At 43.3% G+C, this 25,188-nt stretch overlaps 1 protein-coding gene across 1 annotated transcript in view; it reads right to left on the bottom strand.

Annotated features, from left to right (window-relative positions):
- plekha7a (pleckstrin homology domain containing, family A member 7a) overlaps positions 1-25,188 on the bottom strand; it is a 137,665-nt gene that overhangs the window by 29,147 nt on the left and 83,330 nt on the right. Inside the window, 4 exon segments of the mRNA XM_071541982.1 lie at positions 3,268-3,449; positions 13,268-13,368; positions 16,414-16,486; positions 18,191-18,295. Of these exon segments, the coding sequence (XP_071398083.1) occupies positions 3,268-3,449; positions 13,268-13,368; positions 16,414-16,486; positions 18,191-18,295 (461 nt within the window).

Raw genomic sequence — 25,188 nt, forward strand, 5'->3', positions numbered from 1 at the left:
GCCTTAAGTGCAGGAATGCTCCACGCCAACAGCCGGTATTGGAAGATATAACTTGGCAATCTGGTGACTGGTCTGTCCAATCACATTGTGTTAAACAGGGTATTCCAGTTTTTTGCATCCTTTAGCTACTGAGTAGTGTGTTGCTCTGTATTCCATCTCCTACATGCATAAAAAATTCACTTCCACATACCAGTGCCTTCTGCACTCAAAGTATTTTATTCAGAACCAAATTGAAACCCTGAAACTTGAACGGGAGAGAGTCTGAAAAACACAGAGAAATACTATTGGCTTATTTTCTTTAAACAAACAAAAAAAACCCAAATGTTTGGTAGTGGTTTCAAAAATTCGGAGGCTCTCTTCAGCTACGTTTCCCTTTTGTCATTAACTTACAGCTAGCATAGCCTTGTGGGATTTTCCCTCCAAAAAACCCCAGAGCACTATGAGCTGCGGGAGTCTGAGTCCTGTCAGTGAATGATGGAGCGTGTTTGATCTACCAACACATGAATAATAGATGGAGGCAGCGGCTGTTCATTCAGAAACAGCATTTCATAACATCAGATTGTACTGTTGTAAAACGGAAAGCTGAATGAACGTAAACAAATACAGTACGCTCACAAGCTGCACCATAAGGACTGTCACAGAGTTGTTAGACTGTGTGTAACGTATCGGGATGTTTGGGTACCATATCTATCATTTCCCAGGAACCAGACTTATTTATAGTGACATACAAGTAAAAAACAAAAATGAATGAAGTAAGTATTCATTGGACATTACAAGTGTAGAAACAACACACTAAAGCATGTTTATAATGTCTTATGATGATCTAAAAGCACCTGTAGTGATTTATAAGTGGCTATGAAGCTCTTTTTTATTATTTTTATAATGTTTTTTAATGTTTTATAAGTACAGTCCCTTATAGAATATGTTAATAATGTTTTATAACACCCCCTGTATATAAAAATCTCATAATATACCTTGGACTTGAATGAAAACAAATAAAAAAATAAAAAAATAAAATAAAAATAAAAAACAAACAAAAAAAAGTTGTCTAATAATTAGATGTGGCCCAAGCAGACGGTGTAATTAGAAAAGCTGTAGACAAATTGTGAGATGGAAAAAAAACACATTAGTAAATGGAATAGCAAAAAGTAGAATTTAAATAACTTAACTATTGTGTTGTGTCAGTGAACGATAGAGAGTAGCAAAACATAAATATGTTTATATGGAGATGTCGCTGATTACACACACACACACACACACATACACACACACACACAGTTGCTGCCCCTGACAGACATAAACACACACAGACAGACACAGACCAATAGTGGCATAGCAGAAGTAGCTGTCAACCCTAACAGACCGTTAAGGTGAAACCTATGGAGACAGATACTGACACAACAAACACTGCTCTCTTGTCATCAATCAATGTCTGTCTAACCTGGCTCACACACAAACACACACACACACACACACACACACACAAACACACACTCTCATTCTCACACACGTGTTCTCTATTCCTTCCATCCTTGCTTCCAGTACATACCATCTCTCACCAGCATTCACTGGGCAAGGGCAGACTGTGTGTGTGTGTGTGCGTGTGTGTGCATTTGTGTGTGTGTGTGCATTTGTGTGTGTCTTCTGTGGCAAGTGCAGTACAGAAACACCACAGCAATGAGCGCTGAGCACTAAAGATAGATGGATGGAGGATGACAAGTTTAAGGTTAGAATAAGGATTAGGGTTAGGTCAGGGTAAGGGTTAACATTAGCCGTGTAGAAGTGAGGGTTAATGTTCGGGTCAGCAGGTTTGGAAACTAATGTAGTCAAATTAATGTGAAGGTTCTCTTAAGGACAGAAGTTCAAGGATATACTGTGTGTGTGTGTGTGTGTGTGTGTAGGGCTGGACGATAATTCAATATTATCGTTTATCGTCTTTCAGTGGGATTATATTGTGATGATATGGTGATTTTGGGATATCGAGACGCACAATTCTGCTGTCTAAACTGATGAGAACAAGCAAATTTTATTTAGAAACTTCCTACCATACTACACAAAATGAAGTATGGTAGGAATATTATGTGAAAATTTCAGTTTAGTTTGACATCACACCAAACATTACCATTCGGTTCAACATGATGAACATTAATTTGATTATTTGACGTGATTTCGCTTATGATTATCCTTATGATTATCGTGATATTGATTTCAACCATATCGTCCAGCCCTACGTGTGTGTGTGTTTGTGTGTGTTCACCCCCTAGAGATGGATGGCTTGGCAGGCTTATCTTTGTCAGTCAGGAAGACTGACACTCAGACAAACACACAGGAATTTCCATCTGCCAGCAGAGGAAAGGGCAGGACGGGGCAGGCAGGTCGGCCACCGCAGAGTCAGAGTCAAACGTTCCACAGCTGGGAACTCAGTGCACGTTCACCCCGGGCGTGTTTGGAGCGGTTTAGTCAAACTCTGCAGCATGTACTCCTTTAGTTTGGGTCATTTTGGCAGGTGAGAACAACGCCGTTTGACCTCGAGTGGCACCGAATAATCGAACTGAGACGCCTGAAAACACAATTCTTGCTCGTCCAACAAGAGAACTCACTCACCGCGGTTTGGAAACAAGCCCAAAACGCAAAGCTTTATGGGTATAAGGAGACGGATGTTGACTTCTGATAGCCTAACATAACAAAACGAAGTGAGGGCAAGCCGCAGTCTGGACTGAACATAAACTATGTTATTCCATAACAATTCCTCAAGTGTGTGTGTGTGTGTGTGTGCATTTATGTATATCTGGTCAAATTAGGCAAGCTGTTGGGTGTGTGTGTGTGTGTGCATGTGTATCTGCCTAATTATATATGTAGCACGTATACGCATGACAATATCTTGGCCATCACACTGTATAGTCCAGTAAATAGAGGGAGAAAGTTTGTGTGTGTGTGTGTGTGTGTGTGTGTGTGCATGTGTGTGTAGGTTTCCTGTAATACTTAATAAGTGTAATTGGTGTTGTTCTCACTGAGATATTCACCACTGAGAGTGTGTTAGCTGTCTGTGGTCTGTAAGTGAATGAAGTACAGTGTAAGTGTGTGTGTGTGTGTGTGTGTGTGTGTGTGTTCAGTAGGGTCCGTTGAGTACATTGTTGACCGAGCGGCCTGGTACATGGCAGTGAAAGATTATTAGGAGTGTGTTCAGTAATTGAATGAGGGGTGTGTGTGTGTGTGTTTGTGTGTGTGTGTGTGTGTGTGTGTGTGTGTGTGTGTGTGCAGCACTACCTGATGAGTGTGTCGCTGCGGTTCTGCATCAGTGCGGCCTGGTTCATGGCCCTCAGCCAGCTGTTCATGTCCTCCTGGGTGTCGGCGCTGAAGTAATAGGTCCGCATGCCGCCGTGCTCCGCCTGCGAGCCAATCATAGAGCTCTGCTTGTAAATGTACGAGCGCATGCCCGTGTGGCTAGCCTATGGGGAGAGAGAGAGGAGGCGGGGGTTAGGGCCGCGGACGCCGAAGACAGACGAATCAGGTGAGAGACGTTGAGTTAGGCGGACTTTAGCTTCGGCCCATAGAGACACGGAGATATCATGCTGTCCAACAAGAGAAACGACATCAAGAGACACGTAAGCATCGACCAATACAGACAGAGCCACTGACGGAAACCAGCCAATAGAAATACAGAGACAAAAACGCCAGCCAGTTAAGACTAACAAAGCCACAACTTTGACCAATGAGAGGACAGGTACACCAGTACTATGGACCAATAGAAACATGTGAGTGTCAGGGAAAAGAGAGAGTCCAAACCCGACCAAATCCACCTCACAAGAAGGCAGAACAAACCTGGTCTTTACCCGCTCTTACAGCTTAAAAACCTACTAAGAACATATTAAATGGCAAAGAAAAACAGTTTATAATAGTAAACAGTATAGTTATAATAATATAGTATCTATTCCCTTTGGTTTTCCCTGTAGGATCGCATACTATTCCATGACAAGTATGGATGTAGAGCTGCAACGATTGATCGATTAATGGATTAGTTAGTAAATTAATCGCCAACTATTTTGATAATCGATTAATCAGTTTGAGTAATTATTTAAGAAAAATAAGTCAAAATTCTCTGATTCCAGCTTCTTAAATGTAAATATTTTCTGGTTTCTTTACTCCTCTATGACAGTAAACTGAATATCTTTGGGTTGTGGACAAAACAAGACATTAGAGGACGTCATCTTGGGCTTTGGGAAACATTTTTCACCATTTTCTGACATTTTATAGACCAAACAACTAATCGATTAATCGAGAAAATAATCAACAGATTAATCGACAATGAAAATAATCGTTAGTTGCAGCCCTATATGGATGTCTGTTACATTTTATAACTATCTATCTCGCAATATAAGGAAAGTGCAGTTGTCTGGCATGGAAAAAGTACCTTATTCCTGCTAAGAGACAGTGTGAAATACTGTAAAATTGATGAGATCGCCCTCCATGACAAGGTAATTGTACTCTGTAATTAAAGTGTCGTAGTTGTGACAGGCAGATTCAGACCTTACATGGATATTTCTCTGTATGCACAGTAAAAAGGCTATTAGTCAGGCCATCTAACGCGCTGTTGTTGCTGTGTGTCACAATCAAGAGCACATCTGCACCCATTCATCATCACAGATATTTTAAAGATGCAATCTGTAGAATGTGAAAAAAAATATACCATGGCTATCTCAGCTACTTTTGGTCTTATTGACTCATATGTGTTTCATATTTGTTATAATGTTGTGATTTGATAGATCTTTCTATTTTAAACTCTGCCTGCAAACCAATGTAATATTGGTATTGAAGGAAAATTCCACCCTCAGACACTCTACTGTTACTCATCATCAATCTGTGATGTGCAATGATTTATTTTTGTGTTGTAATTTACTTTTATGGTGAACCCACATTCCCTCATTCTGCCTCGTCGTTGACTTCTTCTGTTAGTGATTTCCTACATTTCCCTTGAACTTGTTGTATTCAGCTGGGGGTTATATGAGTAGGTGGAGAGTGACTGCAAAATGGTGAGTCTTCGGCCTCGCTCTTTGATTCTAAAGGACTGACACCAAAACCTGATATTTAATGTTGATGCTTTAAATCGCTGAAACATTTTCTGCTATCAGAGTCCATTGTAGCTGCTGGAAATATGTCGACATGATGTCACGTCATCTATGTTTGGCCAGTTTTCCACACAGATAAGAGAAATACACCAAACAACAAAATGGGCTCTGAAATGCAAGGTACATCGTCAATAGTTATCTTCAAGCTCAACTTCAAGTGCTATATTATCTTATCTTTATCTTATCTTTTTTAAGAGTGTTAAAGTGTTTTAGGGTGGGTTTTTCCTTTAACAACACTTGTTTTGTATCCTTGATACAAAGGTTTAAAATCGACTTTGCTGTGAATGTTACAGCTCCTTTGAAAGTCTGCAGCTGTATAGTACGGCTCTAAAAACGTCCCCCTTCCTTCTTTCCCTCCTTTAGTGTTTGGTGGTTGGGATCGGAAGACAAACGAGAGCCAACTCAACAACAGATGCATGCAAATGATAAGTAATTAAACACTAAATCTTCCCTACCCAAATTCATGCACTGAATAATGTATGCAGGATAATTAAGTGTGTTGGAGTGTTGTGGTGGCATCCATTGTTGGGGCTACATAGTAATTTCTCTGTGATTTCTTTATTTGGTTTCTATTGTGGTCTAATGAGTGTGATTCCTCAGAAATTCAGCTGCCTGTTTGCAGCATGATAACCGTCAAGGACACGCAAAACACCACGCCCTCTCACACAGGCCCTGCTTAATGTAGGCATACTGAACCGGTTCATGAATAAAACAAATGAATGCTGACTGTCAGTCCTGCGGTCTCCCTGCCACTATAATCTCTGAATAAATCCCAGCATACAGATCCAGATGTGTGTCTCGCTCCCATCCCTCTATCCCTTTATCCCTCCGTCCCTCCCAGGTTCCCTACCGGCTCGATGGCTCACTTCCCCTTTGGAAACTTTGGTGACATCTGATTGCTGAAACATGTTCGTTTCGATAGCTGCTAGTGAGCATTAACAAACTGACTTCAAAATATAGTTTTCTGAATCATTAACACACTGGACTAAAACCAGTCATGTGTGTGAATCAGTATGTCCACGAGTCTGCACCAGGCCTGTATTTAAAAATTTGAGAGTTCTTGGTGCTTGGGTGGAGGGGTGGGGTGGAGGGGTGGAGGAGTGGGGGTATGGGGGGATGGAGGGGATGGAGGGGGTGAGTGAAACTACATTGACTTTAAAAACTCACATTTTACAATGTAAAATGCAGTGTAGCGGTCGGTAGAGACTGACAATCCTCACAGCGATGGTCTTTGTTTATGGTAATTATACTAGCGTCTCTAAATTAATAGTAATATTTATTGATGTTAAAATCTGACTGCAAGTGCACATAACCCACACAGTGGTTCTCAACCCTCATCCTCAGGACCCAGAGTCCTGCTGGTTTTCTATCCTACCAGGTAATCAACTGCATTCACCAAGCATCCCAGGTGTAAATCAGTCCCTGATTAGATGGTTGGAATGAAACCAGCAGGGTTCTGGGTCCTGATGACCAGAAATGAAAACCAATGGCCAACAGGCTAATGATCCTAATGCAGGGGTGTTCAATCGTGTGTCATGGAGGGCCGATGCAGGTTTTCAGCAGGTGATTTTGTGGATTGGCACAGCTTCAATCAGAAAGGAAGAACTAATGAGTGAAATCGCCTGCTGTAGTCTTTGGTTTAAATGAAAACCTGCAGACTCTCAGCCCTCCATGACACACAGCTGAACTGAGTCCTAATGTGTCGAGGCCAGTGGTTTTCAATCATGTGTCAGCGTGACCCGAGACCAAACACTAAAGCAGCTGATTTCACCAATTAGTTCCTAAAACGATGGTTGAAAACCACAGACCTTGCCATGTTTGGGACAAAGCGATGTGTTAAGGAACATACAACAAAAAGGCAGGAAACAGGCAGGAAAACCCATTAGCACCCACTAATCTTAAAAATGAATGGGAGCTGTGTCCAAAAAACTTGAAATTTTGAAAAAAAAAAAAAAAAAAGGATCACAGCATCCCGAGGAAGCAGCTGTCAAAACACGCCCGCTCACTCACTATCAGCACTCTGACAGGCGGGCGGCTACAGCTACGGTGTGACAGGCTGCTTGATGAGAGACAGAGGACTGTGAGGCCAGTCAGATGTTTGGGCACGTGGAGCGATATCGGCATGCATGTGCAGTGTACACACACACACACACACACAAACACACACACACAGGTTTGTACTATATTGCAGTACTTGTGAGGACGTTACATTGACTACATTCCAACCTTAACCTTACATTCTTAACCTTATACTTTTTTTAAACTTTTGTTCTTTACCCTAACCTATGGAGCCCGGGAGTGGCCATTGGGAGAGAAAAAAAGTTATATTGAGTCCACGATTTACTGTAACGTGATACAATTCGCTCCCTCGATTTCGTTAAACTGTGCAGTTCAGGAAAAAATGCAACTTAAAAGGAACCTTTTAGGTATTGCAGATAGGCCTAGTAAGGATTTGGTATGCTAATATCCATTGTCTGTTTACACTGAATAGGCAAATCCCCCAGATATTGCAACACATTTAGCCACTTAACCTCCAGGCCATGTAAACACAATCAGGTGCTGCAACACACCCAGGACTGCGGGACATTTAAACATAATCACCAATATGTGCACTGACTCTTTATAAGCTCGTGAAGAGCGCATGTGTTATATATCAAGAGCACCATATCACTTTTTCGAGGGCACGTTTTGGCAATTTGTGCGCACGTAAAGAGGAAATCGAGGGAACAAATTGTATCTCGTGCGCACGAATAAACCAAAACGAGGCTCATTTTAACCAGATCGAGGGAACGAATTCTATCTTACACGTCTTATCTTATCTTTACGTTACAGTAAATCGTGGCCACCGCATAAATTATTTTTCTCCCGATGGCCACTCCTGGGCTCCGTACTAACCTAAACTTGATTCTAACCTCAACCCTAAACCCAAATTCCTAATCCTGAACTAGCTCCATAAGCTCCAAAGGTCTAAAACTCAAACTGGTTCTCACAATGATAGCAAAACAACTACACACACACACACCTAAAAGCCCAATCCCCTTAAAGCACTCAAATCTCCAGCCCTTTCCCCCCCTATTTCAGTCGCATCGGCATAACACACGTGCATGCACACACACACACACACACAGACATCGCCGACAAACACACACACTGACAGCAGCCTAAAATAACATGGGGAGACTCTGCGCCCCCCACCCCCCCCCCCCTCCCCGCACTCTTTAGCAGGAATGCTGAGTGGGTCATTCAGCTGTGAGTGCGTGACCGTCACACCTACACACTGATTCCATATACAGCTAAAGCCTCTACTCTCTCTCTCTCTGTGGGTGTGTGTGTGTGGGAGTTGGTGAGATTTTTAAGGGTGTTTCTGGTTATTTTTTCCCGTTCATTTCACACTATGTTTCATTAAAGAATAAAAAAAAAGTCTCCCTCTCTCTCGCCCTTTCTTTCTCCCCTCTGTTTCACTTCAGTCTCTACCTCATCGCTTCCTTCCTCTCCACCTCCAGCCTCTTTTCCTATCTCTTCCTCTCTTTATTTATTCTTTATTTTCCAGCCCTAATCACTTCCCCCACTCTCTGTTTTTCTCTCTCTCACCCTCCATCCTCTCCCTCCCTCCCTCCCTCCATAAACTGAAAATATCCTCTACTACTTGCACTCAGAAAGGCTAACAATAGAGTCGGCTCCTTTCCTCTGGACAGCCCCTAACACACACATACACTCACACACTGGTTCTCTTTGTCCAGGCGCTATTTAAAGACTCATTGTGCCTAAAAAGATAAGCCTCAGCAGCCAGAGCCCCGCAAAAGCTCCAGATAAGGTACATTCTCCTGAACTAGCAAGGGTAGAAATTGAATTTACACTGAAAAACATCCAAAAGGAGACAACAATAGCTTCAGGGTGTCTCTTTTTTGAATCATTCCTGCTTTTGGAAATACATTCAGTCATCCTACTCTCTATGTGTAAAAAGCCTGTTATGACGTTAGAATAGCACTTGAAACAGGCTTTTCCACTTTAAATTCACTCGAGCAGCGTTTGGTTTTGGAAAAACACCAGTTTGAGCAACCGTAGCTTTAACAACATACATCCAAACTGACAGATCCCTTTAAAAGTTTTTGAAGATTATTTTTTTCCCCCTCCACATTTCTGAGAACGGCAGCAGGAGGCAACGTGAGTCCCGAATAACGAAGTGAAGTTTTCCTCCGCGCCGTCAGAATATTGCATGCTGGTACAGTAGAGTGTGACAGATGGAACAGATAACGAGAGCGGCACATAGATCAACGATAAGCCCAAAACCAGATAAGCCAAGTACAAAGATTCATATGGCGATAACAGGGGGAGAGAGAGAGAGAGACAGGGAGGTAATTGAATAAAAGGACGAGGAACACAGAAAAAAACCACAACCACGTCAGCCAAACGGACACGTTATTCTCATGCGTCAAAAAAGAAAAACAGAAGAATATACACAGCTGCTGTATATTCTCTCATGTTCGGACCAAAGAAACCACACCAATGGTAGACATCAAGGGTGCCAAGTACACATTTGTCGAAGCGGGAGAGCACGTGGGAGGGTGTAGTACCTATTTATGGGTGGACTGTCATTGGACGAGGCCACACACTCACAGGGAGGGAGGGAGGTCCCAGTCAGGCAGCCGACCAATGGGAACAAGAGAAGGAAGAGGATTCAGTGAATAGGGGAAGGGGGGGAGGGGTGGATGGGTGGGGGGGGGGGGCGGGGGGCTGCTGGACCTTGGAGGTTTTTGAAATAGGGTTGTGATGCCTGAAGACTGATTTGATAGTAAGTAGTTGCAGCATTCATACACACACACACACACACACACACACACGCACGCGCACACACACCAGTCAAATACACTCGCTCATCCTCCCTCAGGTGGCTAATTGTGGTCCTGCTGGTGTGGGTTGCAGACCTAAGTCAAGTAGCATTTGCAAATAATTCTTAGTAGGAGTTTGTTTTAATCTGTTTTGAGTAGCAGATGGGTGGGGTTTACTGCATCAAGACAATTCAGATAGTGTCAGTTACGTTGCCAGTCTCAGAAAGTATACTGGCCTTGACTCTCAAATAGTTTCCTGTGATGGTCTTAACTTTCTGTTCATTCTTTGTGCTTTCCCATAAGGCAAACCCCATCCACCTGGTGCACCAAGTGGATTAAACTAAACACTAAGAATCATTTATGTAGGTAGGTTGCAAGTTGGAAAGAGTGCAGGAGAAGGAGAGATTAGGGTAAGAGATGACCAGTCCACTCCCCTTTCTGTCACGCACTCGGTAACACACACACACACACACACACAAACACACACACACAACTACTAAATATCTTTACAGTAAAGACCTGAGCCGAAGTTTGGAGTTAATTCACTTTCACTGTACACTCGGTGATTAAGAGTGTAAACAGAATTGATATATTTTCAGTGGACACAGCATCAGAAAACAGCGGCCATGTTGGAGGAACAACATCAGCATGGACAAGGTGCATAAAGATGGCAGGTGGAACTGATGGTCACAGGCACTTTGCATACAGCACTTGCCCTCAGACCTGGCTGAAAATAAAATGAAACAAGCCCAACGCTCACTAACGCTGAATACACACCGTCTTTCAGGTGTGTATTCACCTGAAAAGGATCCGTTACATTCAGTGATGTAGTGGTAAATAAAAAGATAAACTATGACCTCCAGTCATCAAAAGAGAAACAACCACCAATATAAATAAAAATCATTCATTCCCGCATATCAGTTTCTACTTAGGAGTTAGGTGAGTCTGGCTGGGTTTACCCTCCACTACATCCCTGATTCTATATGGTGAGGCATTTCAACTTGGGAGTGAGTTTACAGTGAGCAGCATCAGGTGGTTTCAGCCACGTTTTGACATCATCACCCATCGAACGGTGAGCAGCATCAAGGCGTCAACGCTGCTCTTGTCAGTTGAGAAACCCCTGGGGATCAGGTAGGACTCTGACATCTTTATGCACCCAGTCCTTGAAGAAGATACGTGCTTATCTATTGGCCGGGGCCTCAGATGTGTCATGCTTGCAGTGAGACTCGTTGGACAGTCAATGAACTTTCACGTTTTAAATTTTAGGCAACAATTAACAGGCAAATTACAACGAGTGAGCAGAAACGGGTTCAGTGTCTTGCTCAAGGACACTTCATCAGGAAACATGGCTGCTGATGGACACACATGGACTGTCTATGACCTTTGGATCTCAGGCCGGTTTCTCTAGCCACTAGTCCTCCCTGCCACCCTATATAGTGAAATTTAGCCCAGGGGCCAGTTGCATAAAGATAGACCTGGTCTTAGACTTAAATGTGACTTTAAGTCAAACTTGCTATAGACATTTATATTTACCTGTTTCTTCGTATTACTTCTTGGTTGTTGTAGATCTCTAATGGGTTGTTTCTGTCTCTAAAGACTCTCTCTCTTCTTCAGACTCTTCCCAAAAACCAAAGATTTGGCATCTTGTATGAAACAGCTTCAGTATTTAAACGTCCACCACTCTGACAGTCAGGCCAACTCGTTGCCATAACAACAAAGTTTTTAACTCAAGATTAGCCGGGGGGAAGGTGGCTAACATTCCTACCTCAAAATAAGTCAGTTGTAATACTTAAGTAACAGACAGTCTTAATTAGACTATTCCAACCTGAGAATCTAAGACCAGTCTAAGGCTTAGAATAGTCTTAAACTAGCTTTATGCAACTGGCCCCAGGCAGGTTGACTGATTTAACAAAAGGCAAGGGGGGGGGGGGTCCGTGGGCTCGGATGCCTTGTGCATGTGTATTTGTGCACATTTCTAATCTATACATAAGTGCATCCCCTCATTTGTATGTGCTTTATGTGCGTATGTAACCACACAGAACCACAAAGAGCCTCGTCCCAGAGGGAACGGAGCAAAGTAGCAGCTTCATTCCATTCCAGAGAGGAGCTTGTCGACCTCCATCCAGACACTGACAGACACACTGTGGTAACAGGCATCGCCACAACAGCTGGTGGCCGGGTTGGGTAGTGGTGGGCATTGTATAACAGCTATTGGTTGTAGGAAGTCAACTGAATTTTCCCCCAAGTTGAAAGTTTGTTTTAGACTTTTTTAAAACAACACAGAATGCACTTGAGAGCCTTTCATAACCGGCTCTCAACGTGAAGTTATAGCTTTGTTTGTTCGGTTTCACACAAGTGGACAGGATTGATCAACGTCAAAAAGTATATATAGATACTATTTCAAATTAGATGTGTACACTATGTAAAATTATAAAATTCTGCTTGACAATATTCTATTGGGGGAAAAGGTCATATGCAATAGGTTTTCTGTTATGGGAGGGGATATACTGTACTGTAATGTACTTCTCTGCTTGTCATTAACAATATAAGCCAGTTGGTGGACACTTTCATCCAACATGGGTGGTTTCAGTGGGAACGGTACCCCCAACCCTGGCTGTGTTGGTGCCTTGCTCTACCTATTGAGGTATACAGTACAGGATCATGGGAATTATCACTTTAGAATATGTTTTCACGTCCCTTCAGGGTTGAATTACTTCAAAAAAAATGATGCATCCCTCAGCCAACTACCACATTTATCAGTGTCAACAGTGTTCAGTCAACTTCAAAAAGTGCAGAATGGGTCAGAATTCACAGTAATCACATATTGTGACAGCAGAAACTTCTCATGGATCCCGGTAGTGTCTCAACAACTTTTTTTTTTTTTGTCAAATTATTTTCCACAGAAGCGTTCATGCTGTCAAGTGAAAACCTTGTATTTCCAATTTCATTCTTTTTTTGTAAAATATTTGAGTTTTCAGCTAGTGTATTTTTTTCCATTGTTACATGGTCTTGTTTGTGCTGAGTAGGTTTAATGATCATTACACATTATGCAAAACATACAACATTTGATATTAAAACCTACATGGTTGTCAATTGGTAAAATTCTTCTTTTTTCATTTCATTCCTTGTTTTTTTTTTTGGAGATGCAAGGTTTTCATCCAAAAGCAGCAAAAAGGTGATCATCAGCTAAGCATGCATTCACTAATCTGGAGTTAATAATAACATCCCAGCAACAAAAATGGCCTAAAAACAGAGAAATTCAAAGACAGGAATCAAAATTTGAGTGAACTGCAGGACGAGGTGATGCCGTACCTTGAAGGCGTACTTGCGGCTGATGTGGTCCTCGACTCCCACGGGTGAAATGACATAGCTGGGCAGAGGAATACTGCCTAGGACCGACTCCTCTCTGCTGTCTGTAGAGAGAGAAAGAGTGGGGGAGAGGGAGAGAGAGAGAGAAGGAGGGATAGAGGGAGAGAAGGAGAGAGAGAGGGAGGGAATGGAGAATCATGGTGAGGAAGGTGATAAACGGTGAGAAAGATAGGGATGGAAGGCAGGAGCAAGGGAGTAAAATATCACTCATCACCCACTAATTTCACCGCTCTCTGGAATCACTATCATCATCACACACACACACACACACACACACACACATACACACACACATACACACATACACACATGCCGTCATTCATACCAGGGTGCTGTGCCAAAGCAGTAAAGTCCACTCTGGTATCCCGGTGTCAGAGAGCTAAACCCGGCCCGGGCCAACTGGCAGCGAGTCGCCATTCCTCTCCGTGTCTGCTCATCCGGTTTACATGCTGAGATCATAGTGTGTATGTACACACACCTACACCCACACACACACACACACACACACACACACTACACACACCTACACACACAGACTTGCCTGCCAGCGTATGCCATCAGAGTCTGTCCTATCTTAATTAGTTCACACGTCTATAAATAAAGATGTACGGGGTATTTGTTTTCCACTGAACATTGTGACAGCGCGCTAGAATGTGTGTGTGTGTGTGTGTGTGTGTGTGTGTGTGTGTGTGTATGTGTGTGTGTGTATCCAACAATTCCCTCATTGTAAAAGTTAATAACAGACTCAGAATATGAGTGTACGTCAGCTGTATGCGTGTATGTGCACCTGTGTGAGTGTGTGTGTGTGTGAGTGAGAGAGAGAGAGAGAGAGAGAGAGAGAGAGATAGTGTGTGTGTGTGTGTGTGTGCTGTGTGTGTGTTCACAGAGCAGGGTGTTTGGCTGAGAGGTGATAAGGTGGTGCTGTGGATTAAAGGGGTAATTGGTTAAAAATAATTCAAGGAGCTTTGGAGGAGACATTCCCTAAATGGTGGGCTGGACGGTCAGCTCTTTTTATCTGTCTCTCTCTCTCTCTCTCTCTCTCTCTCACACACACACACACACACACACACAGCAGGACAGACCTTGACAACTGGAGTCAGATTACGTCCAATCAGGACAAGAACGGTACCATTCTGTCACCATGACACGGGCCATGAGGGAGAGAGAAATAAGAGACAAACAAATAAAGAAAAAAACAAAAACAAATGAAAGAGCGGGAGTCTGACAGCAGGGAGGGAGAAAGTGAGAGGAGACTGTTATGAAAACAAGCAACACATCCACCAGGAGTGGAGGGAGGGGATAAGAGAGAGAGAGAGATGTAGTGCAGCGGAAAGATCAAGGGGGTTTGATGTTGAGAGGAGAAACCTTTGAGCTAAGAGAGAAAGGCGGAGAGATAAACAGAGAGAGAGAGAGAGAGAGACAGAAAAGGAGAAGACAGAGAATTGATTTCATCCTTTCCTCAAGGCAGGGGAGCGTGTCCCAGAAGGTTTGGAAAGAATACAGAGATGAAAGAGAAAGGCGTGTAGGGACAGATAAAGAGAGTCAGGAGATGGAGACTGATGGAGAGGGAGGGAGGGAGGGAGATGGGAACGCTGGTGGTAGAGCGTGAAAGTGTGTGTGTGTGTGTGTGTGTGTGTTTTCCCCTATCTATCCATCTGTTTGAGCCGTAAACCACTGGGAAACACCAGATTAACGCCCGCCCAGATCAAATCACTCGCTCTCAGCCGCAGTTGCGTTCAATCCTGTCTCATCAGAGTCCAATTATAACCTCCAAACTTCACTCCGAAACCACTTTGTTGACAGCTGTTGTGACAAAATTCGTATCCCCTAAAGGTACGTTTCCCCTGGCGGTGCGTCTCCGCCTCGATTTCACGCCAGAAACCCCCAGAATCATTTTAAATTTTGAGGATTTTTTTTTCCTGTTTTTAACGTTTTAAAAGCATTCCGCGCAACTGCAAAGAATAAAAGCAGCCTTCCAAAAGTAGCCTAATTAGCTGCCTCTAAATGAATGAAGATCACACTTGTTTGTCAAATCACAAGAGTCCATTGATTCTACCAGGAAGTTGTCAGGTGTTACATAAGTCTAGTACTTGTCATTTATTAAGCACATTTCCCCCACAATCATTTCCTTGTGCAGAGGCAAAGCGATGAGGAATGAGGATGCAAAATGCCATGGTAAAAACACGTTTTAGGAGATACACATTTTGGCACAACACCCTCCCCAATCCGTCCTCATATTTATGAAACTTAAACAATCATTAACATAGAGACAGCATGGATGAGGGGGCAGACACATGACCAGTGTCATAATATGTTCTCTGTACATATTAAAACATCTAAAGACCTATAAATGATTTTGGTGTCTATGTTCTCATCAAGTTGACTCCCCAAAATGTGCTGTATTTATTCTGTTAAAAGTTGTGAGTCATTAGGATTGGGCGATTAGATGAATAAGATTTTTTGTGCGGATTTAAATTACCTTGATCTTTGTTAATTTAAAACGTAGCCTTGTGCAAGATACTCCCACAGCGCTTAACAAGGAGAGATAGCTGCCTTGACAAAAGAATGTGTGTGTGTGTGTGTGTGTGTGTGTGTGTCCTTCAGTCCGTCCATGCTTCCGTGTGAAATCTGACCTCAGTCAATTTCCTAGATTAATTACATTTTAAATCAAAATCATCTAAACCTCAAGTCACTGACAGAACAGCACACTCTAGGTTCAGTTTTGACTTTTGTTCATTACTCAATATTTCAAAAATACAGATGATTACATCTCCAGGATAAGAAGATCCTCAAAACCCTCATAATATTCCATAGTGAACTTTTGTCATTGCAGGTGCCACTTTTTCTTAAATGAACGAGTGGAGCTCTTCATATACAACATGTAAAGAAATATGTGACATCTTTTGTGTGTAAATTCCCATGCTTCTGGACAAAGTTAAAATCCCATTCAGGTGTTTGTCGTCCTCAGCCTGTTGCCGAGTCATTACAGGGGGCAGAGAGTGAGAAATTCAGCCATTTTTTTTTGAGTGCCAGCAGGTCGGTCGACACTGTACAGGGAAAGCTTTCAGACGACGCTCACACAGACTCACCTTTGTAGTAGAACAGGCAGAAATCAGCCAGGACGAACCACTTCCTCTTCCAGAGACGCATCCCAGAGCTGTCCTGCAGAGAGAGAGAGAGAGAGAGAGAGAAAGAGAGAGAGAGAGAGAGAGAAAGAGAGTGTAAGCAATGAATGAATAATGAGAGACAAAGTGTGGGAGAGCTTGGGGGAGATAGCGAGAAAGAGTAGAGAGAAAGTAATGTTAAGCGATGAAAGAGGAGAGAAAATAATGAGATAGGGAGAGGTCGAGAAATATGGAGAATGAAAGAAAAAGAGTCAGGTGGAAACAAGCAGAAATAAAGAGAGTGAACAAAAGAGAGAGAGAGAGAGAGACAGAGAGGAAGTGATCATTTATACTCGTTTGCTGGCTCGCTAGGCCTGTCATGGCCGCTTTACTGCTGGTTTTGTCTTTCTAGTTCTCCGGTTGAAAACGGTGATGTTTGAAGAGAGAGGAGGGACAGAAGGGAGAGAAACACTTCAAACGCTCATCTATTTCTATCTTTTCTTTGGCTTAATATGTATGCATATATGTCCGTGTGTGTGTGTGTGTGTGTGTGTGTGTGTGTGAGTGAGTGTGTATGAGAGTGAGTAAATGGGGTCCTGTTCGTTTGGTTGTGATTGTGTGTGTGTATGTACAGTTGTTTGCGTGTGTGTGTGTGCAGGAGTATATGTCTGCATCTATGCCTGAATATGTGTGTGTGTGTGTGTGTGTCTGTGTGTGTGTGTGTGTGTGTGTGTGTGTGTGTGTGTGTGTGTGTGTGTGTGTGTTATGTGTTCATGCCCAGCATTTAAGCATTTAAGTGTGTGTTGTAATTAAAATATAATTGCATTGCACTAATACAGTGTGTGAGCCCGCATATGTACATTTAGTTGTGTGTGGGCTGTGCGTTCCTGTCTGTGCCTGTGTGTGTGTGTGTGTGTGTGTGTGTGTGTTCGTGTGTGTGTGTGTGTGGTCATTAAAACATAATTGCATCGTACCAACATCCCTCACTGTTTGTCTTGTACGGGGGCCAATGGTTTTCCGGTGGGACCATGCCGGCTACAGCTATTTACAGTATAACTTCAAATAAACGCCAAGTCTCCAGTAATAGTCTGTCTCAGATGAACAGCAGGTGCTCTATATTGCGGAAGCATAAACAGAAAAAAAGAAAGAAAGAAAGAAAGAAAAAAACAAACTAGGCCACTGACGGGAGTGTTACAGAGCCATGCAAATAACAACATAATAAGGTGTGAAGGCTGAACCTGGAACTCACTCCTGTAGTGTGAAGAGGAGATATTAATAGGCCCAACTGTCATGTCGGGAGGGCGGTACCTGTATCCTCATCAATCAATCAATCAATCAGCCTTTTATGCCAATAGTGCCTTATTCCAGCGAGCTCTTTCTGCTGCTGTCTGCTGTTGATTTTCTAATCAATGTCATCATGCAAGCCCAGTTGAGATGTCATCCGTTGGTTATGGCAGTGTTTCTGTGTGTGTGTGTGTGTGTGTGTGTATTGAGCAAATGTGTTCACTGTGTCTGTGTGATATGTACGTGCACGTGTTATTGTGCATGTGTGCGTGTGTGTGTGTGTGTGTGAGCATGTCAAACAGGGCATACACAAACCAAAACAGCACATACACATGCAGAACCATCCATGTCTATATTAAATAGACATGTGTCCTGACCTGTCAGTGTATGATGCATTTGGGTGCTAATATGTGCGTATGTTAGTATGAGTGTGTGTTTCAGTGTGTGTTTCAGTGTGTGTGTGTGTGTGTGTCCTGACCTGTTTGTAGAGCCATCCTCGGACCACCACAGGGACGTTGGGGTTCCTCTTGATGGCCTGGTCTCTCTTCCCGAAGCTGTGCACCCTGCCGCTGGACCGGGACCCCTGCAACGCACAGCCAAGCACAGAGGGCGTTCATGTGATGTAACATGTTACACTTTTTTGTTCTTTTTTGTTTTGTTCTATTTTTATTTTGTTTTCTCTGTTTATTGTTAGTATTATTATCGTTGTTGTTATTGGAGTGATTTTCTTTTAAAGTTGAGAGTGTTCTGTGAGGGTATGGGGGATCTGGGTTTTGGGTGAGCGGTATGAGGGTCGTGTTGTTGACTGTTCTATGTATGTAGTGTGTTGATGTGTTTGTTTTTTATGTGTGGACCCCATTAGTTACTACCCCGGTAGCAACTAATGGGGATCCAAATAAACAAGCAAACAAACAAACACACCTTCTGGCAGCCATGTTGGAGGTCCTCAGCTCTTAGGCACCAATGGCTACGAACAGCAGCTTACAATGTGTGGGGTTAGTCAGTAGTAACTTTCACAGCCAGCAACTAGTAGTGTCTAGTAGTTACATGTTAACAGTGTGTTAAATTGGCTTGGTTAGTTAGCTAGCTAACAGTACCAAAAGCCAACTGTTTGTTCAGGTTAACAGAGCTGACTCTTCTCAAGCGACAGTTTGCAGTGCTTTGCAGTAGAGTTACAGCTAAAGGCAAGACAGTATCCACTGTCACAGTAACCTACATCTGGAAACAAATCCACCTTATCAGACCATTCACTTTTACTTATAACAGTATTGAATGGATCTCCATCCACACCACAACAATCTTTTTCCAGCATCTTTTTCGAGCCCAGTTGTTATATATTTAGCCATTATTTGGGCATAGCCAATTTTCCACTGGACCTCCATAATGGTGCCAGCTGTGGTTGCTAAGGAGATTTGTGACCCAACTACAAATCCTCTATACACATCAGTTAGGGTGACAGGGATGGGAAGCAGCAGACTAGAGGTTAGAGAGGCTTGTAACCTGCAGGTCCCCGGTTTGACTCCCAGACACCTGGGATAATCTGGGCAGGGAACCTGAACAACTACCATCAAGGTAAGCAAGGCACTAGATCCTCATGATGCAGCTGCAACAATAACAGACTGGCTGTACTGGGCAGTCCCCTGGTGTGACTGTGTCTAACTGTACAAGGTAAAAGCTCAGCATTGCTGAATAAGCCAACCTTCCCTGTATAAAAAGGTCAAAGGTCAAGATGGAAAGGACACACATTCTATCCCAGAAATAGCCAATGTGGGATAAAGTGTCCTTGAGCAAGACACTGAATTTTTGCCTGCTCACTCATTTTAAGTTGCCACGGTTAAGAGCGTTAGCAAAAAAAGTCAAAAAAAGATTAAATACACTAGGAACTATTCTACAGCTGCAATATTTCAGCTGGGGTTTCAATGATTTTGGAGGTTGTTATTAGGCAGTTTGAATATTTCAGCATTTTTAGCCAGGCTCAGGTTCAACTTAACATTGGTTTCTTGCAATAATTTAAAGGCCAATTATACTAAACTGTAGTTTACTACAACATTGCAGCCTGTGCATTACATTTACATTTAGCTGACGCTTTCTTCCAGAGAGATTTACAATGAGCAAGCAAATTGTTGCTCACAGACACTTTGACAGGACACATGACAGTTACTGGACACATTAGCTGTTGAACTTGTGACCTTCTAGATATGGGACGGTCTCTGTAACTACTTGGCCGCCCTGCTGCCCTAATATAGACTCTTGCAACAGATGTGAAGGCGTAGGATGACGTTGGATAGGACGGGACAGGGAGAGGCACAGGACAGGTGACAGGACGGCACCGGGATAGACGGGACAGCAAGGGGAGACAGCGTGAGATTGGATACGGCGGGATGAGCTGGCAGGAATGAGATGCCTGACGGTTAGAGAGGCCGTCCTGCAACTGAAAGGTCAAAGGTCCGAGCCCCGCAACCGCCAACGTGTGTTAATTAACAGGAATGCGTCCTGTCAAAGCAAGACACCGAACGCTACTGATACGCTCCTTATAAGTCACTCTGGGTAAGTAGTCAGCTAAAAAGGCCCCAAAAAAGTGATATTTTCATTGGCCAATAAATTATTACAACAAACCACTATTCTGAAGTTGAAACTGAACCTGAACTAACTGCCTGGGTTTCAGTTTTACTTAACCTGCTGGCTGAAGTCCATTAGCAGTGTTTAACTCTCTGGTAATATTTACGGTTTCAGCCCACTGAGTTATAATTGTGCCAACTAACTACAAGGGGACAGGAGTCAATTCATCATCCATCTCTCTCTCTCTCTCTCTCTCTCTCTCTCTCTCTCTCTCTCTCTCTCTCTCTCTCTCTCTCTCTCTCTTTCACACACACACACACACACACACACACAAACACATTCTCATCAAATGCACATATGCTGGATGCTGGTCGGCCCTCTCTCTCTCTGATACACACAGTTTATCTCCTCCTCTCAGCAAACCAAGACATTCTTGCATTATGATTGTCTGTGTGTGTGTGTGTGTGTGTCTGTGTGTGTGTGTGTGTGTGTGTGTGTGCACGTACAAGCAAGTGCGCTTATACGGTGTGCACACATTCATGAAACCTCATTACACAATCCTCCATCCCAAGACCTCAGATGAAAGCCTACTCCCCTTGACACCACACACACACACACACACACACACACACACACAAACAAACTGTCGCCTCTATCATCCCGTTATTCTTATAAAACATTTGGTGTGACGGCTGTGTGAGTGTGTGTGTTTGTGTGTGTGTGTGTGTGTGTGTGTGCGTGTGTGTGTGTGTGTGTGTGTGTGTGTGTGTGTGTGTTTAGGCTGAACTGGCAGCAGCACTGGGAGGCGTCCACAGCTGGAAGACAACAAACACACTCGCTAATTAGAAGGAGGCTGGTTGGCCAAGCATGATGCAAAGACACAGAGCAGCTCAAACACTGTCACACTGGAGTCCCTTATCTGCGTATGTGTGTGTGTGTGTGTGTGTGTGTGTGTGTGTGTGTGTTTGTGTGTATGTGTGTGTGTTGCAGCAGTCTATTTTTAGGTGGAAGGTAATTCTGTGGAACACTCTCCGGTCCCTGCTGCAAAGTAGCATTCTGCCTTCTAGGGGAGCGACTCAAGGTGCAGAGCAGCTATTTGTTAACTTTAATGGCAGACTGACAGCCTGGCTTAAAGCCTAGAGGATCGGCCTTGTGGCTGGAAGGTTGCCGGTTCAAATCCCCAGACAGACAAGTATAATCTGGGCTGAAGTAGTTTTAAACCAGAGCAGTGCTTCCCCCTCCCTCAACAAATCCGGTTTGAGGTTTGCTTGAACAAGGCAGCTAATCCCAGACTGTCCCGGTGAAGCTGCTCCGCGGCTAACAGTAGAAGACTGTGACCGTACATGTCAACGTGTGTACATTTCCTTAGATAAATTAAAGAAAAAATGATTCCCTGGATAAATCCATGAAAAAAGTGTAAGAAAAAATTAAAGAAAAAAAATTAAATCCAAATCTCTAATGGAATAGTGTTCTCAAATTTGGGGTCAGGAACACTAAATGCAGGAGCAAACTAATGTCCTATAGGCCCTTTTCACATCGTCATGGTAACAGATTCCGCGTTGAGAAACCGGTGCATCACAACTTCCTGTCGCCAGCTACAGCCTTCACTAAATCACTCCACAACCTGCCAAAATTAATAGTACAAAGACTCACTGACCTGTTTTCATGGACTCCTGAATCCAAACTGGAGAAAGGCTACAAGTTCCCTCTTCGATCATGAAGGAGAGTTTTAGCTGTCATCACCTCATTTGCATAACGTTATTACAGTATATATCTAGTGCTAGGTTTGTCTTGGCTTGTCAGTAAGTCAGAAAAGAAAGTTGTGATGCACCAGTCTCTCAACATGGGAACTGTTACCATGACGATGTGAAACGGGCCTACTAGAAATAAATAGGAGTTACGGTACGTGTCCAAAATACACACGTTGACAACTGGGCAGCTGTCGTTGCGGTTGTCAACGTGTGAAAACTGTATGAATGTGATGCTGGGTGTCGATGAAAAACACCAGGCATGCTCAGCAAAGGGCCGACGGATGAATGAAGGTTAAAAAAACAAACGTGTGTGTTGTTCAAAACTAGACACACACGACTGTGTTACCTTAATGGTAATTGTTAAGGGAAGGGAGAGCGCCAGTCATTCCCTTTCCCAGCACGGATTTTCCCGGCCAAAGCAGGGATTTGACATTTCGGTCACAAGTCCTCTCCTCTAACCCGTCACCGCTCAACACCTCATAGGCTTGTGATGTTATGTTGTTGGTACTGTTGTTGAAAATTACACGTCCCTTTAAAAGAGTGCAGGAAGCTCTGCGCTCCATTGGTGTTCTCATGTGCTACAGCGGAGAATAGACGAGGCACATGAAATTATATCTGGTGCTTCAGCGAGACTGGGAACCGACGCAAACTCCCAGATGACACTGACTTTGATAAGCCCCAAAGAAGTGGTGCTGGCTGCTTATGAACACAACATCGCTAAATATGCATCCGGCGGCAGAGAACACAAGTACTCAAAGGAGAATTATGACTCATGACTCGGGGAGGGGGGGAGAAAAAATAGGATGATTTCTGTCTCTGCGCTCCCTCTGATGTTTTGTCAGAGGCGGATAGGACACAACTTATTCAAAAATACGGATTCATTTCTTGATGGCGACGTCCTCGGCAAAGGGGAGACGAATGAGTCATCTTTCCTCCGAGAGCCGATTCTTTTGTTAAGAGTTTTGCCTGTCAGGGTGAGAGGCGTGCGGTATTACTTTGCCGCCGTTCGATGTCAGGGGCGATGAGCCACGGCGCCTGGGGGTGGGGGTGGGGGGGTGGCGGTGGGTGGGGACGGCTGCGGGGCGGGAAAATGTGGGGTATCGGAGTGGAAACGGGGCGACGGGGCGACGTGATGGATGTCCTGTCATCTGGGTACCGCACCCGACGACACGCGTTCAATCTTGGTCCCGCGGCACCTGTTGATTGGTCGGGATGAGATTTCATGCGACTGTGGAGCTGTGTGTGTGTGTGTGTTTGTGTGTGTGTTTGTTTGTGTGTATGAGTGAGTGAATGAGTGAGTGGGAGTGTCAGAAATAGACCGAAAGAGAGACGGTGAGAGAGAGAGACAAAGAGAGAAAGAGTGAGCCAAGGAAAGAGAGAGAGAAAGAGAGACAGATAGTGTAAACAAGACAAACAGATAGACAGGAAGAGAGAAAGACAAAGGCTCTGTTCACACTGCAGCTGGAATTCTTCCCAATTCCCAAGGTTTCTTCCATTTTTTTTTTCCTAAACAAGTTTCATAGGAGTTTTTCCTTGTATGAATGCAGGGTCTAAGGCTGGTGGTGCTGCTATAATCTGTTTTTGTGTGTCTTGCTCTTCCTGATGTTTGTCATATATCATTCTGTTCTATGGTTGATTGTTGGTCAGTTAGATCTACATAATTAGGCTCTTTTTCTGTAAAGTCCTCTGAGACATGCTTGTGATAAGAGAGCTATAAACATAAACAAACTTAAACTTGCTGAGGCTGAGATGACCTGAAGGCACATAAAGTACCAGAAATGTGTTGAAAACAAGTGGGAGAAGCATAGGTACAAAAATAGACGTGGCATCTTAGAGTGAGAGACTTTAGTGCCTCAAAATAATTTAATATACCGGGCTTGCTAAATGAAATGTCTATAACAATGCGGCTGTGTGGGGGGAAAAAAAATGCCCAAACGTACCCTATTCTGCATGACAGGCAGGTAACAGTCCGTTGTAATTACATCGCGTCTACCTGCCTGGCTTGGAACCCAGCTTTAATTAAACTAGAAATGATCTTCCACCCCCTCCCGACCTCCACTACTTTCTTCAATTAAGCCTCCATGTCTCCGTCCCCGCAGGCCTGTCATGGATCTTGGTCAACCGCAAAACACCTCTAACCCCCATTCATCATCACCCACCATCCACAGCCAGCATGAGTCAGCTGGAAACCGGTTCGAACCGGGTCAGTCAGGTAGGAGGGCTGATAATACTACTACCACTACTACTTTTACTATTACTAATAAGTATGATTTTTAGTCATGTAGTGCTTATCTTAACAAAAGGCATAAAAACAAGGAAGAGCAAAAGCAGATAAAGAACAAATAAAAACATAAACAATACAAGATTAATAAGGGTGCAAAATCAGAGAAAAAATACATAAAAGCAAGAATATAAAAGTGTATTTTAAGAGGTTATTTAAAAGATGATACTGAATTAGCTAACCTAAATTCCTCAAGTGCAAGTAGTAAAGACTGAGCGACCACCAGACAGGCTGAAGGATCTCAGGCTGTGCTCATAGGGAATCTAAGGTGCTATCTGTACCATTTTAACATCAATAAATCATTACCGCATCAATTTTGAGACACTAGTATCATTAATGTAAACAAACAACACCATTGTCGGGAAGGTTGCCAGCCTCTACCGGCCTCTACTCTGCATTTTACATTGTGAGCCACCGGGTCGGATCTGGAGGGAAATCTGCTGGATTGCTTTACGGCACAAAACAGTAAGAGGGCAAATAGAGCTAAAGCTTTCAGAGTTTCTGGTAAGGTCAGATGGTGGAAGGAGTGACAGGCCGATGGAAAAATCACTTCCAACATGTTTATCCTCTTCAGTAAAGCGAAAGAGAAAACTTTAAACCAAAGAAGCAAAGATCCTCTTCGAGCCAGGAAGCAACAGGGTTTATGGGAAATGTGGTCTTCATTTGGAGAAACACCAACACTGACAATACCTCTGGTGTGAGACAGCGGCTGACAATTGTTAACAGTAATTATACCAAGGTATCACATTTGGCAATGATATATCGATGTTTAAAAATACTACATGTACCACCTTTAAGAGGTCTGCAATGTAGCTCAGGGCCACATCTACCCATGCTTTAAATGTGATCATTATAATACATTTTAGATCTTACCAGTAACTACCT

Source organism: Centroberyx affinis, unplaced genomic scaffold, assembly GCF_046629955.1.
Source record: "Centroberyx affinis isolate AG114_WGS23_722 - 3 ecotype Tasmania unplaced genomic scaffold, CSIRO-AGI_Caff_v1 ptg003986l_1, whole genome shotgun sequence".
Taxonomy (NCBI): domain Eukaryota; kingdom Metazoa; phylum Chordata; class Actinopteri; order Beryciformes; family Berycidae; genus Centroberyx; species Centroberyx affinis.